The sequence below is a fragment of the Sycon ciliatum genome, chromosome 3 (genome assembly GCF_964019385.1).
Source record: "Sycon ciliatum chromosome 3, ocSycCili1.1, whole genome shotgun sequence".
Classification (NCBI taxonomy): domain Eukaryota; kingdom Metazoa; phylum Porifera; class Calcarea; order Leucosolenida; family Sycettidae; genus Sycon; species Sycon ciliatum.
The window spans coordinates 36,291,146-36,310,913 of NC_088645.1; the positions used below are offsets into that span (position 1 = coordinate 36,291,146).

Genomic DNA, 19,768 nt, shown 5'->3' on the forward strand with positions numbered 1-19,768 from the left:
AAGGACAGTTTCCTGCGGCAATGAAGGTGGGTAAGATACGGCCTCTGTTCAAGGCTGGAGACCCCAGCCAACCCAAGAATTACCGACCAGTCTCCCTATTGCCGATAGTGTCGAAAGTGCTTGAGCGTATTGTTCATAAGCAGCTTCTGCAGTACCTCAACACGAACAATTTCTTGCCTACTAGTCAGTTTGGTTACAGACACCAGCATTCCACAGCAGATGCCTTAGCGCTAGCTGTAGAGAACATCAATGAAGCACAAGCCGCTGGGCAGCACACAGGAGTAGCATTTGTCGACATGTCTAAAGCCTTCGACAAGGTAAAGCATAGCATTCTGGTTGAGGACCTCTTTGAACTGGGTCTCACTAGCACTGCTTTGCAATGGTTTTCAGACTACTTGATGTATCGCCGGCAATACGTGGAGACAGGAAAAACCAGAAGTACAACTTATGACAGCCAGTCAGGGGTTCCTCAAGGGTCAGTTCTCGGACCTTTGCTCTTCGTTCTGTATGTGAGGGATATTGCCGGCGACCTTGCCCCTCATGACGTCACCACTATTCAGTTTGCTGATGACATCTCGCTGCGTGCGAGCAGTCCACAGCCAGAAGTTGTCTCCCAGCGCCTCACTGCAGCAGTTCAGTACCTGGCCACTTGGTTGAAGAAACGTGGACTGATCCTTAACGAGACCAAGACGCAGATACTCGCCATACCACACCATAGAGCTGCAGCCCTCGACATCAATGTTGTATGCAATTCACAAGTCCTACCAGTAGTCACATCTGCCAAATACCTTGGCCTGCATTTTGACTCGGACATGAGTTGGACCACAATGGTGGGCCATGTTGCTCGTCGTGTTGCCGGCAAAATTGCTGTCCTGCTGCGACATGCTTCCTCGCTGCCGTATCCATGCCGACTCACCTACTTCAGATCTATCGTTTTGCCTGAATTTTTGTATGCTTCTATTAGTTACTACCCGTATTTGACAGTTGCCCAGGAACAACGGCTACATAGGCTGTTCAAACGTGCCGCTCGGGCAGTCTGCAAGTCGCCACCGTGGACCAGTACTGCTCCCCTGCTAAATCGAATGCATGTATGTGATCTACAGGTTTCTGTGCACTTGAATATGTTTTGTTTCATCTGGCGATGTTTGCATGATGCATGTAGCACCCTGTTTGAGTCCTTTTTTGCTGTCGTGCCCTCAACTCGCACTCGGGGAGGCCAAAGCAACTTGCTTGTGGTCCCACCTGCTAGCACTGCTCGTTCTGCTAAGCGCCTAACGCACGCTGGAGCCATTATGTGGAATAGATTGCCACCAGCAGCAAAATGTTCAAATAGGTATTTGGATTTTAAATCTCAAGCCTTGCAGTATATATTATCAGCGACATAGGTTTTCCAATGCTTACTGGATTGATATCTGTTCGTTGCAACCAACCTTCCGTCATTTTTCCTTTCTCTTTTTCTCTTGTATCTACTTTTTTTTTTTTTTTTTTTTCCACAATATCCTTTAACATGTTATTCACAGTGGGTCCAATGTTATTAGGCGTTTTGCCTGTTTTGATTTCCACTATAAATAAAGTATACAACAACATCAGGGAATCGTTAGACACAATACGACGAATATTGTGGCCAGCTGTTTGTACGGGACGGTACGGGACAGATACCAGAGCCAGCAAAATATTGTGGCCAGCTGTTATGTACAATCCTGTAGAGCCTTTGTAGTCACAGATACGGGACAGATACGGGATAGCTCCAGGCGTGACACAAACAAACAAACAAACAAACACCAAATTAAAGCTGTGTGGATCCTGGCTAGCGCCAGACGTTACTGACGAAGCGTCTTCTGCATAGCTACGGGAATAAAATATGTAGGTTCACTGATGATCATCGAAGAAAAACGTTTCTGAATTCTACTTCACATACATGTACTTATTGTACCTTATCAGTCCATCATAACAAAACCCACAACACACTCTTCATAGCGGGCTCTTTTTTTAACCAGGTGTGCAATACTGTACCCTGGTTCAAACGGTGGGACTTACGCTCGCAGACAGAAAATGTCCATTTCTGGTTAGGTTGGCAGTAAATCACTGGTGGTGAACCAGGGGCCAGGGTGTAGCCAGGTAGGCAGGAAACATTCTTCTCCACAGTGCTGTTGCCGGTGGTAACGGCATTGGGAATCGGGGCCGGAGGGGGGCACGAGTTCTCTGAACGGGAGAAGAATAAAGCATGAAAATCATCGGACATAGCTTGAAGCACGACACAGTCGAGGCATCGCAAAGTTGAAGTGCCACACAATCGAGTTGGAACAAAGTTGAAGCTGCTGCATCCTATTATCAAGAGTATATAACCCCCAAGAGTGTGCAACTCTGCATATGGGGTCTTCGACGGCGAAAACTCACATGACGTGTTCGTTCTACGTACAAAGGAAGGATGGCGTGCGCGCAATCCGAATATCTACCAGGATCATGCTGGGGATTTGCATACGCGCAGTGAGGTTCTGTCAGAGAGTGCTTTTTTTTATTACTCCGCTGCTCGCTTAAACGGGCTGGAAACGTACAACTGCGACACTACACCACGTCATGTGAGTTTTTGGAGTCGGCGAACCCCATAGAAAGGGTATCATGTGTTGCACACTCTTGGGGGGTTATATACTCTTGCTAGTATTATTGTAGTGTTAAATGCAGCGGCTTGGTGGCCTGGTACAGTGTTGCTCAATTAAATGTATGTGTGTGTATGTATGTGTGTGCACAGTATGTATGTGCGTGTACAGTATGTATGTGTGTGAGGGGGGGGGGGGCAGGGGAGAAACAGTTTTCTACATTTCTCGACCTTTTGGGCCCTGACAGGGCTACATGCGCTGGCTGTGTCGCATCGCCCTGCAAAGATGCTGCATATTTAGTTTTTCTGCGCGTCGACGGGATGTCTGTCCTCACGTTTCCTTGGACCGGCGTTGACTCTGCCGATCACGGGCGTTCTGTACTAGGCGGGATATCTGTCTTGACGTTTCCTGAGACGGACGCTGACTCTGCCGATCACGGGCGTTCTGGACTCGACGGGGTGTCTGTCCTGACGTTTCCTGGGACCGGCGCGGACTCTGACGATCACGGGCGTTCTTGAGTCGATGGGATTTCTCTTCCGACATGTCCTGTGACCGGCGCTGAATCGCTCGTTCAAGCTTATTTTGGAGACGACGGGATCTCTCTTCCAAAGTATGTTTTTGCTGACGCATCCTATCATCTATTCGGCAACTGACGCCCATTCTAAATTCATTTCCTCCTCGTCTCCCTATTTCTTTCCAAATCTCCCTCTACATCAGGGAGTCGTATACATAATACGACGAATATTGTGGCCAGCTGTTTGTACGGGATGGTACGGGACAGATACCGGAGCCAGCAAAATATTGTGGCCAGCTATTATGTACAATCCTGTAGAGCCTTTGTAGTCACAGATACGGACAGATAGGGGATAGATACGGGATAGCTCCAGGCGTGACACAAACAAACAAAGAAACAAACACCAAATTAAAGCTGTGTGGACCCTGGCTAGTGCCAGACGTTACTGAAGTAACGTCTTCTGCATAGCTACGGGAATATATTATTATTATTATTATTTCGTAATAAGTATTCGCATGCAACGACGCAAATCCACACAATTCAGTAGACACTTCTTTTCTATCAAACGTTTTCTTTCCCTTCTCTTCAGGATAGTACAGGGAATGTTGGAAATTTGGAAAAAACACATAACTATATAGAAAGTAGAGAAAAAGTCAACACTTCAACATAGGCGATAACATATGCAATAAAACATGTGCCGTTAGCTCTTGTCCCTGTTGACGCTCGTGGTACTCGTCCTCGTCGTGGCCGTCCTCCAAAATGTGCTGTGCAGTCCGATACTGGAACGCCTTTGCCTGCGTCCAGTGTAGATGTACGCATGCGCGCCTCCGCCTCGACGGGCGGGGAGCTTGACCCATCTCAGACAGTTTGGCTGTGCCTGTACTCCTGGTTTCGCGGAGCTCTGGAGAGCGAAGATGAAACTAGGGAGTCGTACAATATTGTTACGTCTCCCTGGTGTTCACCAGTAGTCGCCACCGCGGCTGATCACGCAACTTGAAAAAACAACTTACTTGAACGACGGCGACATCAAGTTCAGCGGAGTGTGATCAAAGAAGCCGAGGCAAGGCCGAAACAAGCAGAAAAACGACTCGAGAGAGATGACGACTCGCGTGCAGCAGATGACGACAGCGACGCAGGGTCAAAAGTAAGTCGAGCGAAAGCGACGCAAACTGAACTCTCTGCTCATTCCGCCAGCAGTTTCTCTTGTGAAGACGCTGTACATAGGCTGAACTACCTTCGTCCAGTGATTCGCAGTTGATACAAACAGTATTTACTGTTCTTGACCTGTTCTGCGTCCGTATAAAATAGAACGGACACGGCTTGAGTCAAACTCAGAATTGCCAAGACTCACCTTCGCTTAATTCCCCAAAACAGCTGAATTCCCCATCACTGACAGATTGAGTAGAGTCACAAATGATTTTATTCCCGCAGCCGTATGCAAAAGACGTTACCTTCAGGGACGCAATAGCACTAGCCTCGGTCAACACAGCTTTAATGTCCACATGTGAAAAGACCAAGTTTAGCCCATCGTTCATTCTGCACTGTCTTACCTTCACACGCTGTACTCCATCGGTTGCCACCCTGACACTTCATTGGCAAGTCGCCTTGTAAACTGTAACCACTGATGCATTCTGCTGTGCCGCGAGAGTAACTACCATTGACGTACGCGAAATTTCGCTTGTTTGACTCTGGAGCCGGCGGGTCACAATACGTATACTCTGCAAAGGAAGAAAAAAGAAAACGGGAACAACAGCGCACACAGATCAGATCAAGCGAGTATGCCGGTTCAGTACAAACGCCCCAGTGGATGCTCATGATTTGCCACTCTGCACACCGCACACTGCACACAGCACACTGCACACAGCACACTGCAACCAGCACACTGCACGCGGCACACTGCACACTCTACACACTGCACACTGCACACAGCACTCTACACACAGCACATAGCACCCACACTCTGCACAGTCTACGGGTGAAGAGCCGGAATGCAAAACCTGCTAAATAATTTTCATCACTTTTTGGATGACGGCCAAAAAAGGATTCATTATAATTCTGTGCGGTTGGAATCCAAATACGAATTTGGGTAGCAGGTTTGAAAATGTTCTGGTCGGATATTGAATGTGAAGCTTTGCCCGGAGGTGCCTGCAGGCCCAAGTGCGCAATTCTCTTCTAGGTCAGTGTTGCTTGTGGATCATCTCTGTACATTTGGATCCGGGGCCTTCAGACCAATAGAGAGTTAGTGATCTACCAACAGCATTAAGCTCCACAAAAGCACTGTGTAGAGAGCAGAGAGCTGTGCTGCAGTATACTGGGCGCGTGTTTACTTGTGCAGTGCACCGGAGAGGCTGTTTGTCGAGTGGAGGTCTCTTTTGGAGCCCAAGGGTTTGTTTGTTTGTGTTTGTGATAAACATATTGGTTTATTCTTACAAAATACTAGTAGTCTCCACCGAGGAGCGAGTGGAAAAGAACAACAAAACAAAGAACAGCACAACGGAATCAGCATGCTCAATGTGTAGTCATGCGTGCATGCCAAATACCAGTGCATGACGTAAGCTGATGTAAGCTGCGTACAATAAGACAGATGCACGCGGGTGGGTGCATATAGGATAGCATACATAATAATACAACGAGTGTTCGACTTCATTTTACTTCGCACATTAAACGGGACCCGGACACATATGGCGAATATGGAATGAAAGAAAAGGAGGAAAGGAAATAAATGACAGGAAGACAGAAGAAGGGTGATGCTGAAGTTGAGGTTGCGAGCGCTTCAAAAGCACATGTGACACGGTATCCATCAGTAGTTCAGCAATCTCTGCTCCTCTTCTCTCCCATGCGCTCTGAGTTGACACGTGGCTACCCACAGTAGCCGTTGCGCACACCAACAATTTGAAACAACGAAGGGGTTACGGGTATGTCAAGTATTGTTACTGGTAATATTCCTCTGCCAGCTTTATTGACATAGCATCAGAAGTGGTAAAAAGATATGCAAGGCTTAATCTCACCTGCGCAGATAACACGGTGGTGTGAAGATCGTGTGTTAAGCAAGTTCCATTGGCCGGACAAGTAGTAACTAGTAAAAATGTCAACGGAGAAGGCGTGCGTGGTGTGTATGAAAACACCGGTCGATGTGGCGGAGGGCTCGCTGGAAAGTGCAAAGTTGTATTTCTGCACCATGTGGTAGAGGCAAACAGCCACAACATGGTTTCCAAATAGCATTCTTGTCGTGGGCAATTCCATTCCGGACGCCCGGCACATGTTCTGGGCGTCCGATAACGTCACCGGCTCAAAGAAATAGCCCGGTGGAATGCGTAGCGTGGTGTTCACACAGTGCTCTGCATCGTGGAATGAACCTGTAGCGTAACAGGAGAAGCAAGGCACACAGGTCAGGGCACACAAGCGCCACAGCTGCCAATCTTTCTAAGGATTTCTCTTTAAAATGATCTCAGCTGAGAGGTTGAGTTGATAATGTTCCTCTCGTCAGGGGCTTTCCAAGATGCCCAAGGTGATCATTCGGAAAGCTGTCCCAAGGAAAACCACAGTCACGTCTGATTTAAGGTAAAGAATTTGAGGGCACAATTCTCCACGGACATTTAGCTCAGTCGGTAAAGTGTTAAGGGTCTTTAAGGCTGAAGTGTTTCTACATGGAGATGACGTTTGTCTGCAGCAACAGACTGTATATGGGCTGCGTGCATGATCATGCAACATGTCTATGTTTGGAGTTAAAAGGTGTGTGTATTCCATTGATCGATTTTCCTATTCCAATCATTAGTGGCAATGAATGAATCTAAGGTACCAGAGACACCAGATTGTGCCATGGTTCTCAATGGTACTGTGATCGTATATGTTCCCGAGTGTCGTACGGTATTTGATGATTCCTGGTTTAGTGTTATCCGTTGCGCACATTCCTTTTTGCTTAAAAAAGCATTTGCAAGTTTGGGAGCTGTCTACGTGGATGCACGTGGCCATCTTTTATGCAAACAGAAAGAAGATGAAAGAAAATGTAGCACTCACATTCTTCAAATAATACACTGCACGCATCATGATTTTCACACACGCAGTCCCCTTACACGCTTTCGCATTATCCATTCATTTGCCACTAGCTTCCTCACAGTCACTTCCGAAACACACGCCAATGTTGTCAAGACACTATTCACACTTGCATGCTGCCATATTTCCAGCTGTGTTGGGGTACAACTATTCTGACTGCATAATTGCTTGTTTTAACAAAAGCAGGTGGCGATCCACTGCATAAAAATGCTCTATCGATAGAGCTATTACTACCAAATCAGTTCCAACACAAAACTACCAAGATCTCATTTGCAGCTCGGAGTTTCATGCCTTACGCAATCATCAGGCAGAATTCTACAGCGGGCCTACAGCACAGCATATGTTATGTTACCTTTATTTTACTTCGCATAGGTAGAGGCATTGCTGCCTTCTTGCTGTAGAATATAAAATAATGATGCCACTGCTCCTAGGCTATGATGAATATATCGGGCTTTTAAAATACAGGTGCCCATGTGGAAAGTGTGGGTCCTATCAGGACCTATTGTTACAGTGGCAGACCAGAATGATAATGTGTGACTGTAGACTGCTGGTCTACTGTGCACTGGATGAGTGTAGTAGAGCAAAGAATGCAGCAGGTCTCAGGGGCTAATTGTTTGTTTTAGACACTGCACACTAAGTAACGAGTTTCGACTGAAGATGTCATGAGAAAACATTCTGAACGCCATTATTGCTATTATTGTTGTAAGGAGTGCACAGTTGATCTAATGCATTACCGTAAATGCCTCAGCCTGGTTTTAATAGGCTGCGCCTCGATTCTTATCCAGGTTTTTCTCTCTATCCCACTCAGCACTGTATCCTACACATGATGTCAACAATACACCGTACTCTCTCAAATAGTGCCCCATCTGTGGTGAACATTACAAAATAGTACCCCAGGGGTATCACGCGAGTAGAGTAAGACATTGCAATAAACAGAACTAGCTGAAGCGTCATTTCACGAACGTTACATTGAGGTGGCACGAAGAAATTCTAGAGAAAGTGGCCACTGACAAAATTCTTCGTGCAATGACGCTTCAGCTGTAATCTGCTTACTGCAATCCCTAACCTCTTGTCACCTCGTCGCCTTTTCATATTTTTTATATTTCCGGATAAAACAAGTAGTACAGGTATACGCATGTCGTATTTTCCTGATTTATTTATTTATTGCTCGTTTTCGTTGTGCTTGCCTTCCTCTGTTTGGTCTTTCCATAACCTTGAACCTTCCATGTTCGAAGGCTGTCGGTTAGCGCTACGGAGATGTGTTGAAGCTAGGTGTCAGGACGTCGAATGTCCCAGTACTCGGTCAGTTTTATGCCTAGTTGTTGTACTTTCTGACTGTACATTATAGTATCTAGTTACGGTGGTGGAGAGTTACTCTTAACTCGTTTCCATAATTATGTCCTTTTCCTTTCTACTTTTATTATTGGCTCAATACCCGAGTTTCAAATTGCACACCTGATGAGCCGTCATGAACCATACGGCGAAACGTGCGTCGTGTGAAACAATTTGTTTTGTAGTCAACTAGTCAATCACTATGTCATGCATGAAGAGATAAAGCCAAACAACAACAACAACAACAAGAGTACTGTAGGAGTTTGGCTTTCGTCTTGAACAATTCGTTCTCGCAAAGCTTTCCCCTTCTTTACTTATCTTTGATATTAACCCACCCAAGGTGGCGTGATGTGCTGCTTTGCTGCATCGAATTGTAGTTAGACCGCTTTGTCAAATCGCCTACTCGTCTCGTCACCGTCCAGTAACAATGGACATTCTTTGTTCCGTTGGGACTGTAGCTTGTGCTCGTTTTCGTTGCGCTTGCCTTCCCCTCTTTGGTCTTTCCATAACCTAGAACTTTCCAAGTTGGAAGGCTGTCGGTTAGCGCTACGGAGATGTGTTGAAGCTAAGTGTCAGAACATCGAATGTCTCAGTACTCTGTCAGTTTTGTGCCTAATTGTTGCACTTTCTGACTGTATATTATAGTATCTAGTTACGGTGGTGGAGAGTTACTCTTAACTCGTTTCCATATGTCCTTTTCCTTTCTACTTTTATTATTGGCTTTATACCCGAGTTCCATGTAGATTATTAATAATGGTTACAGTTCGCATGTCACTCATGGAAGGATCGCATCTGTCAATGAAATCCAGGCAGAAGAACCAACAAAAGGCATCTCAATATTGTTAGAGCTAATTATGTTCCAATGATATGCACACAAGTAGAAAGTCATGCTCAACTGTAAGTTCCTTGCACTTGGCAGCTAGTGTGAAAAGGTAGACTAATATTCAGAGAAAATAACGGTACTGTGAAACCCGAAGTTTTCGGTGGTGTAATATTATTGGCATTTCCCAAAATCAACGGTTGGGTGGCGTGACATTTTCAGCAAATCAGTTTTCCAGATAAAGTAAAACCTGGTTTAAGCGACCACCCCACGGTGCAAGCAAAAGAGGTTGTTAAAGGCAGGTGGTCTTTAGAACCAGGTCCCACAGTGTCAGTGAAGAACTGTGGGTGCATGGAGAAACGGTCGTTAACAGAAGGTGGTCGCTAAACACAGAGGCCGCTTACACCAGGTTTTACTGTACAAAAATGTATTTGCACACTGTGTGGTATGGCGTTGTTGAATTCTTAGGTCGCGGTGTATTTTAGGTAAACATTACCTTTACCGAAGTTTAATACCGATAATAAATCTCCACCAAAATTTTCCGGCTTTTCAATGTACAATAAAACCTTGGGGCCAGAGAAAGCGGTCTTTAGTGGCAGGTGGTCCTTAGTTAGAGGTTTGCACCACGCAACCATAATGTTGCTGTATAATTATGAATGTGAGGCCGTCCGTGCCTGGCGAAGTGGCCTGTAGTACCAGGCTGGTCGCTAGTCACGGTGGTCTTTAGTTACAGGTTTTACTGTATGTCGGAAAGAACAAGAGCATGTAACAACACCAGTATGATAACACAAGCGATGATAAGATATTAAATTTTAATATGCTCTGGCAAAATGTCATCGAGGCAGGGAAGGACTAAACCTTACGTTGGCACAACCCGTCGCCAGCTCTATAGTAGGGCAAAGTACATTCACACGACCCGTCCTTGGAGCAGTGTTCATTCTGGCCACAACCAAATGCGCATCCAGTATATCCTGCAACAGGAGAGCAGAGAGAGAGAGGGCAGCAGAGTTTAGTTCGACCCGCGCCTTGAAGTGCCGCGAGAGCGTCCCACCACGTCGTCGTTTTGTGTCCGTTTACCGGAGGTGGTGTCCTCCCTATAGCGGTTAAATTCTGATGATTTCACGGCGGATTTTTTATTGGGGGCCAAGTGAATGTCTACTGGGTGCAAAATATACAATGTGAATAGGTAGTGCCAGGGGAAGGGGGGGGGGAGAGGGGGGGGGGGGTGCAGTGATGTGCAGCGAGTCCGTGACTTTGCCACAGCACAGCATGTTAACTGATGGTGCAATTGCATACCGTCTATTGGTCAAAGAACACATACCTTGCGAACACACGCACGCGCACACATGCACACACATACACACACACGCGCGCGCACACACACCCCCCACCCCCCCCCCCCCCCACACACACACACATACACGCGCGTGCGCGCACACCCCCCCCCCCCACACACGCACACACACACGCAAACTCACACACACACACACACACACACACACACACACACACACGGTGTGACCTTAAAATACAAGGGTTCTCACATTGCACAAAACACAGTTAGTTGAGCTCAGCCATACCGCTTTCCATCCCCTGAGTGTAAAACCAAGGTGGGAGACTCTAGCCAGACGGAACACTGTCGGCGACGTACTTTATTATGTGTTTGAACGATACTGGTCCCTTATAATCCGGCACCATTTGTGCTTCAGAAATTGTGCTGGATTAGCGAGTGTGCAGGATAAACAAATCTGATTTACTGCTGCAATTTGCATGAAGAAGCCATTTTGGGCGAATTTATTTTGCCATTTTTTGGCTACTGAAAAATGTGCTGGTTCATAGAGGGTGCTGGTTTGTAAAGTGATGGATTAAAGAAGGACAACTGTATTGGTGCAGTTCTACAGCTGTGCAGGCAAGAGTGGACCGTTTATGGCTGTGATTAGCTTGTTTCAATGCAAATGTCCCGGATGATACCATCAAGAGTACATAACCCCCCAAGAGTGTGCAACTCGACTATGGGTGCTGTCCCGACAGATGGGTGCTGTCCGATGCAATGCGCACTGTACACGGATTATCAGACGAATCCGGAACCTATGGTTGACCGAAGCCGATCGATCCTGTACAAATTATTACTAAGAACAACGTGTGATGCGTTGACACCCGTACACTTGTTGTAAATCACTGATGCAAGGAGCATTGCGTCATACATGTAAATAATGACGTTAACTTGAAATTCTGTCGGGACAGCAGGGTAAGTGGGAGTTGCACACTCTTGGGGGTTATGTACTCTTGATACCATGCAGGGCAAGGTTCATATTCCTACTACTCTCTGTGTGGTATTTGTACTTTGGAGGTCATTATTTATTGACTTGAAACGCACGGCACGCAGCACATCTGTGTACCTGTGTTTCACACTAGACCTGGGTGGCAAACAGACTCATGGGAGGAGGGGGGGGGGGGGTAAGTTGCAGCTGCTCACTGTTTTTCACGAACGCCCAGGGGAAAGTCATAGCATCCCAGCGGAACAGAATCCAACACACATAATTATGATGCTAAGTGTCTGTTCTCCTATGACTGTCAACGTGAGAATGGTGTTGATATTGTATTTGTTAAATCGTTGCTGACATCTTTGTACGGTCTGTGTATATTTACACTATAGTATACAGTAGGAGTAATAGCGTTTTCATTTCACCCAAAACCACCAAATGACGCTTGCAGAAGACAAAGACAGTTCACCGACCGGGCTCCATAAATCTTGTTTTACTCCTGTCAAGTCTCGCTTTGTTCCAAAGGATGACAGGAACTACTTGCAATTGTGGAGTGTTTCTAGTAGGGGTGAAACAATTATACAGAATATTCGAATACTCGTCTGGATTTTTCAAATATAATCGTGCTCGGAATATATCAGAGTACTCGCTCATACATGGTATATGCATTACCATAGAAGTCTGCGGTTTCATCTTTTCCTAACACATGGCTACCAAATGTTTGCCTACTCATAGATCTGCAGTTTGAGAACTTTGTGCCATCGGCAACCCCATACCTGCCATTTCACCTATTTTGACTATAATATAGTCAGACCTCGCATAAACGCACATGTACCGTATTTCCTCGATTAATGGACCATGCTCAAATAATAGACCATGCTCAAATAGTAGACCCTCCTAGAGGCCTCACGGAAAAATAGTAGACCATACCCGAATAAGAGACCCGGTCTCTTATTTGAGTTCATCACTTTGCGCATGCGCACTAAGAAAGCACGTGGTGGATCAAAAAAGGACTCGGTTAAAGGACTCGGTTTTAGGGTGCGTAACTACAATTTTTTAGTGGCTAGTGCTTTCTTTCATTATTTGAGCACAGTCCACTATATTTTCATCGGCACATTGCTGGAAATGGTGGACTTTTTATACCGTCTTAATATAGAACTTCTATATTATGTCAATTTATGACGTGTTAAAAATCCACCATTTCCAGCGATGTGCCGATGAAAATATAGTAGACCGTGCTCAAATAATGGACCATGCCCAAATAAGAGACCGGGGGTCCAACCCTCTTCAAAAAAACAGAAGACCGGGTCTAATAATCGAGGAAATACGGTATCCGTTTCCACAAAAAAATATCTGGATAGGCGACGGAAGCGGATATTCGAACACACATGCTGTATGTATACATGCATGGTATATGCTGTAAATCGGTAACCAACGATTTTCTTCCGGATGGCGAGGGGTGCGGATAAAAGAGGACCGGATAAGCGAGGTCTGACTGCTGTGCTACGGCACTGCTGAATGAAATCCAGCCGCGGTACTCAGGTACGCGCCGGCGCGTTGCCCAGCCCTACACCTGACAACACTGGGCTGCAAAAGAAGGCGCAAATTTGAGTTACCAGACTGCATTTCATTGAGCAGCACTGGATGACGGCCATTTGCTGGTGCTTTGACCGGATTGTGCTGGCTCTGCAGGAGCTATACGCCTGAGCTCTATCCGAACATGGTTACATCGCCTGCCGGCACACATGTAGCATATAACACATAGCGTTGGAGCACAGCACGCCATACTTACTTGCACAGGCAACATTATGCAAATCTTCGTGGGACGCAGTAGACTGGGCAACGAATACCTTTCCCAGCCCGAATGGCTCGGCAAACATCCGGAACCACACAAAGTCACTGATTATCAAATCTCTTGCTGCCTGGCCAATCCAATATTTTTCCTCGGTTCTACTTGGTATCGCTAACCCTAGCTGATAACATAATGAAGCGGCCCTGGAAAAATTCATTGCCGGATAATTGACTGGATCAAGTATCAGAAGATTGCCTCCGTACTCTTCTGCAGAACGACAGCACACAAACAGTAGAATGTGCACATCGTTGGTTAAGCCATGACATCTTTGGTAAAGCCATGAGTAAACTTGAAGATGGTTGATGCTTAGGTTAAAGAGTACCACACATTCACTTGGACAAGTATTAGGTGAAATGTACATCAGATCTGCTCTCGGGATCAACGACGCAACAGTCCATTCACCTGAGCCAGTCTCGTTGGCTCTTGAAAGCCCAATTTTGACAGAATTGAGGCACAAAATCCGAGTTTTGAATCCGCTTCTCCACACATTTTGCTATGGAGTACCTGTCCAAATTTTGGTAAAACCAGGCTGATTTTCTAATTCCCTGTGTCCTTTGACTTTTCTGGTATCAGATTCGGTTAGGAATAATTGCACGTTCCACGCAATGCAGGATGAACTGTTGTTTTCATGATAGCTATAAGTGCATGCACTGTAAAGCGATTAACTTTCGCGGGGCGCAAAGTTTCCGTTTTCATGAATTGGGCTGGTTCATGATGAGAAACCTTTTCGATTTTATCTCTTCATTTGGATCTGTTACAGTCTACAATCAATGTACAGAGCAGTTTACGGCGATTTATATTCACCAATGTGTGATGGTCGCGAAAATAGTGAAATTTTATCTCTAGCGAATGTTTCTCACTTGACAGAATTATGTGGTGTAACTGGAGTCCCACCAAAAGAATAGGGTACCACTTTCCTATGAATGGACTGTAGCGAAAGCTCTCCACGGGCGCCAGACTTCGTTTCTAGAGCAAGTAGATAGGATGTTATGATATAGAGAAGAACATTGGCAATGTACTAAAAATATACAAACTCTACAGGATTCTATCTACGGCGTGCTAGTGTGTAAGAACAAGACCGCAAGAGTGAGCAATGGAGCGAGTAGCAACATTTGTTGCTACAGCTCTACCCTTGTTAGTACGACATTGGTTACAAGACCAAACTCACTGGCAGACAATGGTCAAAATCCACTGACACCTGAGACATGCACATTCACGTCTGGGCAGTAGATACTACTCGTTATAAGATAAACAGTATAAGCGAAGCGAACATTACGAAATGATCAATGAGAATACTTGGATGCTGATAATAGTCTCAAGAAAATCGATTAGGAACATCAATTTTAGCGTACATGTGCAGGTAGACTCCCTCTAATTCGAACCTGAAATTGCCAGGCCCTAAATTCGAATTATCCGGAACTTTTAATTATCCAAATGCAGTCCCATGTACTGACATGTATGTCAAAATGCTCGAAATTGCGTGCTGAATATTTTTGCACGTTTATCTGCTTCAACATTTGCCGGCTCCAAGCGGAGTCATTCGCCTGCTCCATGCGGAGTCATTCGCCGGCTCCATACGGAGTCATTCGCCGGCTCCATGCGGAGTCATTTGTCGGCTCCATGCGGAGTCATTCGCCTGCTCCATGCGGAGTCATTTGCCGGCTCCATGCGGGGACATTCGCCGGCTCCATGCGGAGTCATTCGCCTGCTTCAAGCGGAGTCATTTGCTGGCTCAGCTGCCAGCCATCTAGCGGCTCCAAGCAGAGCCATTATACCAGTTGTTCGAATCGGCACTCCCAGCTTAATGCAAAAACTCGGTTGCACTGTTGTGAGGTGGGGGGATGCTCACCATACATTTTGCCATGGCATACCTGTCCTAATTTTGTAAAACCTGGCTGAATTTCTATTTCCCTGTTCTTGGACTTTTCTGGCCTCAAATGTGGCAAGGAGTAATTGCACGGGTCACACAATGCAGGATGTACTGTTGTTTTCACGATGTCTACAACTACGTGAGAGAGACACCAAAAAGTTAGGGTGCCAGTTTCCAATGAATGGACTGTAGCTACTTACTGGCACAAGCTGATTGGAATGGTTGGTAGCCAGGACTACAGCACGCGAAGGAGCCGGGAGTGTTGAAGCATGACGTTGATGCCAGGCTGCAGTTGCCGCTCGTGGGCCTAGCGCATTCATTAATATCTGCAGTATAAGCATAGGTGAACCACTACTGGTGTGTTGTTACCTTCTCCCCCAGGCCCCCACCGTACAGCAACGCAAACTCTTGATTGTGTGTCTCATTCCATATCATTTCTTATTGACAATAAACGACGAGGGCGCAGGAGGAGAAAGGAAATGCAAGACCCAAACAAAAAGGCGAAGGGAGAAGACACGAAGAAACAACAAAGAACAAGCAGTGATAAAGTTACGCCAAATCAGGATGACCATTCAGCGACCAATGCATACAGAGTACATGACTAAGACCAAGACAACCAGACCACGGACGAATCACACATGACTCTCACTCCCAGACCAAAACTAGCGCTGCGCATGCATGACATTCACTTGACAGTCCCCCTCACACAGACGAAAGCAGATTCTCACACTCTGACAGCACGTACTCTTACATGCACTACATACCATAAGCGTCACACATCACACCATACTCGCATATACACTTAGACCATATAATTACCACATCAGACATCGGACTCTACAAGACAAGAAGGGCGCAAATAATACTCGAGCGGAATTTCGTAACATACCGTATTTTTCGGAGTATAGTGCGCACCTTTTTTTTGGGCTGTCATGAACGATGTCACAGGCTGACAGAAGACACGGAAAGAACCTGAAGCGCCGCTTGAGTCACTCAATAAATTGTTTGGAGACATTGTGCATGACCCTATGCGGCCACCTGAGCTGCATATACCACATGGTCCAGCCTCTGCATCTAGCTTCTCAACATTTCAGCCGGTAAGCGTGTCTGATGTTGCACAATGCTTGCAAACTGTGAGTCCTCACAAAGCATCTGGGAGTGACAACATTCCTGGAATTGTACTGCAGCAGTGTTCAGATGTCCTGGCACCTCCATTTACCACCCTACTCAATGCATCCTTGACAACAGGTACTGTGCCAGTGTGTTTTAAAACATCACACATTAGTCCACTGTTCAAGAGTGGCGATGCAACATCCCCTACTAACTATAGACCAGTGTCATTGCTCCCTATTCTGTCCCGGATTTTGGAGTTCTTTGTAAAGAAGCAACTCACAGCATACCTCACGCAACATAGCATATTACCTAGCAGTCAGTTTGCCTACAGGAAAATGCACTCTACCGAAGATGCATTAGTTCTAGCCGCCAACCGTTGGCTGTTGGCCAAACAAGAGCGAAAATACACAGGTATAGTGGTGGTTGACATGTCAAAAGCGTTTGACCGTGTCCAACATCAACGTCTGATTGATAAACTATTCACCCTGGGAGTCAATGGCAGAGTATTGTTGTGGTTGGCTAGCTATCTGTCTGGTCGTACTCAGCGTGTCAAGGTGTGTGAGGCTCTCTCTGATGCAGTCCCATGCTCAAGAGGTGTGCCCCAAGGCAGTGTTCTGGGGCCGCTTCTCTTTGTCCTTTACACGAGTGACATTTCCGACGTCACACCTTGCACTGTTGTTCATCAGGAGTTCGCGGACGACATCATCCTAGATTATTCTGATTCAGATCTGGACACTGTTTGCAAGACGTTGACAACAGCTGTGACACGTCTGTCTGACTGGCTCTCCGAAATTGGGCTTCTGCTGAACACCCGCAAAACCCAAGTCATGGTAATTCAACCTCGGGGACTCACTGGCGACATACCAGTCGTGAAATGTAAGGATCATACCTCCACTGCCAAATACCTTTGCGTAACCATTGATGACCAGCTATCCTGGCAGCCACATGTCTCCAGTGTTGTGCAGAAGGCGTCAGTCGCCATCAGCCAGCTATGGCGCCATGGGCGATCTCTGCCCATAAGAGCCCGCAGACTTTGGTACATTGGCATTGTGCAAGCACGACTAACGTACGCATCCAATGCATTCTTCCCGTCGCTGACACAGCAGCTGCAGAGTCGTTTAATCAAATCCAGCAAATCCGGAATTCGTGCAATTTTCCGACTCTCCAGCCGTGCAACCACAGCCCCCCTCCTCGTGCGCTTATCTATTCGATCCCTAACTCACATTTTTAACTACAAGGTTTTTGTTTTTTGTTTTCCGTTGCCTACATGATCTTGCAAGTCCTCTTTTCTGCACCTACTTTCAGTTGATGGCTAACACAGGTCAAGCATCCCGGGATGATCGCCGAATTACTCGAGGACAGGAGCAGCGGCTACTGCAAGTGCCTTTCCTTCCTGGACCTTCCGGTCGTCAGTCATTGACATTTGTGGGAAGCACTCTTTGGAATGCCCTTCCCAGCGATATTCGCCTCCACAATGCGGCGGTTGCCTTTAAACTGGATCTGAACAGAATTAATTGTAATTTGTTACCACCTTGCTCGGCATCCCTAAACATTACTGCATGTTTTCTCGGTGTTTTCTTCACTGCATGCTTACACATACACACACCCATTTGAATTATATACAAACTTTGTGCTTTGGAATTATCATGTTATGATTCTTTTAAATATTTCCTTCTCTCATAATATTATATTCGTTCTTAGCAGGAACCGGAAGTTTTTCCTCTGGTGAGAAGGCAGACTTGCCTGTGCTCTAAACGAATTCAAATAAAAGGAACAAACAAACAAACCTTTAGTATAACGCGCACCCCAAATCTTCATTGGGGGTGCGCACTTCTATCCTCATTGAAGTACATCCATTTCATATTCGGAGCATAGTGCGCACCTGCGATTTAGGGCCAAAAATAGCACATCTAAAGTGCGCACTATACTTCGGAAAATACGGTACGCAATCAATACGTTCCTGCGAGAGTGTTTCAGTGACCTACACTTTTTACCAAGAGTATCAACCCCCCCCCCCCACCACCACCACCACATATCCAACAAGAAGATTTACGGAAAGACCAACCAAGCCCCGATCTCGCAAACATGTAAAAAGCGCCGCCTCCTGTGGCTGGGGCGCGTTGCATGCGGGAAGGACCAAACGTGACCTGTTACAAGACACTGCAGCGAGCAGTCAATACTTCGGACATCAAGCGACCCCTTGGACGACCCCACAAAAGATGGGTCAACCTCCCCACCAACAAGCAATTCTGGTTAACGACCTTTGACAGATGCATGACCCCGTATGATTTGTTTATGCGGGCAATATGCGACCTATTCATATTATCATTATTTAACCCTTTGGTGCCTGACTGAATTTTAGATTTTTCGTAGTTTTGGCTCAATTTTTTGGAAAGCCTATATCTCCGCAACCGTTTAGATGATGTAGCAACAAAAGTATGTATTCTGAATGGCAACACACAGCAAAATTCGATTTTTGAATTTTCAAGTCAGAAAAATCTACAATAGGGTCAGGGTACTGCGCTGGTCCAAGAACATCTTGGTCGCCAACACCACTCAGCACGCCGAATCCACTACCTCGTCCATGGCCTCCGACACAGCCTCCACCACACGCGCCACGCACGCCACGATCAGCTGTTCCATCAGCTGGCTGAGCTCGACCAGTGCCGCGAGCAATTCCTCCGCGCAGCGCGAGTGGAGCACGTCCACGAACTGGCTGCGCTTGCCCTCGCCCTACAGCTTCTTGAAGCTCATCGTCGGAAATTTTGTCCTCATCTGAAGAGCTGCCATTCTCAAGAAATTCACCGAAAACCAAATCATCGTTGAGTCGGTCTTCCTCATCTGATGACGGCAGGTTTTCGTCAAAGAAAAGCGTGTCAGATTATTCACCATCGTCGTCTTCTGATTCTTCTTCTACAGGGGCATCATCGGCCTACAGCTCTTTAAACAACTCAGGCCCTCCTGCAGCATCCATGACGGAGGTCAGCTGTAGTTTCTGTCAGAGAGTGCTTTTTTATTACTCCGCTGCTCGCTAAAAACGGGCTGGAAACGTACAACTGCGACACCACACCACGTGATGTGAACTTTCACCGTCGGCACACCCCATGGAAAGGGTTTCAGGAGTTGCTCACTCTTTGGGGGATTATTATTATTATTATTATTGAAAGCATGTCCGCGTAGGTGGCGGGGGTGCCACTTTCGCTTATGCCAATCAGGATTGATGTCTGAACAGTAATACGATACTTGATTATACCAACAATGTGAAGAAGAGGTTGGTGCGACTTCGGCGATAGTATACCAAGAATGCAGTTGGAATGGGTGCCTTCGCCCTTATGAACCTCTCTATTATGCTT

General features: G+C 46.3%; 1 protein-coding gene across 1 annotated transcript in view; it reads right to left on the reverse strand.

Moving 5' to 3' along the window:
• LOC135813032 (sushi, von Willebrand factor type A, EGF and pentraxin domain-containing protein 1-like) overlaps positions 1-13,460 on the reverse strand; it is a 45,367-nt gene extending 31,907 nt beyond the window's left edge. Inside the window, exons 1-5 of the mRNA XM_065326251.1 lie at positions 13,373-13,460; positions 10,180-10,287; positions 6,120-6,467; positions 4,662-4,829; positions 2,038-2,202 (exon numbers count right to left, since the gene is read on the reverse strand). Of these exons, the coding sequence (XP_065182323.1) occupies positions 2,038-2,202; positions 4,662-4,829; positions 6,120-6,467; positions 10,180-10,287; positions 13,373-13,460 (877 nt within the window). The remainder of the gene's footprint in view (positions 1-2,037; positions 2,203-4,661; positions 4,830-6,119; positions 6,468-10,179; positions 10,288-13,372) is intronic.
• Positions 13,461-19,768: the final 6,308 nt, after the last annotated feature.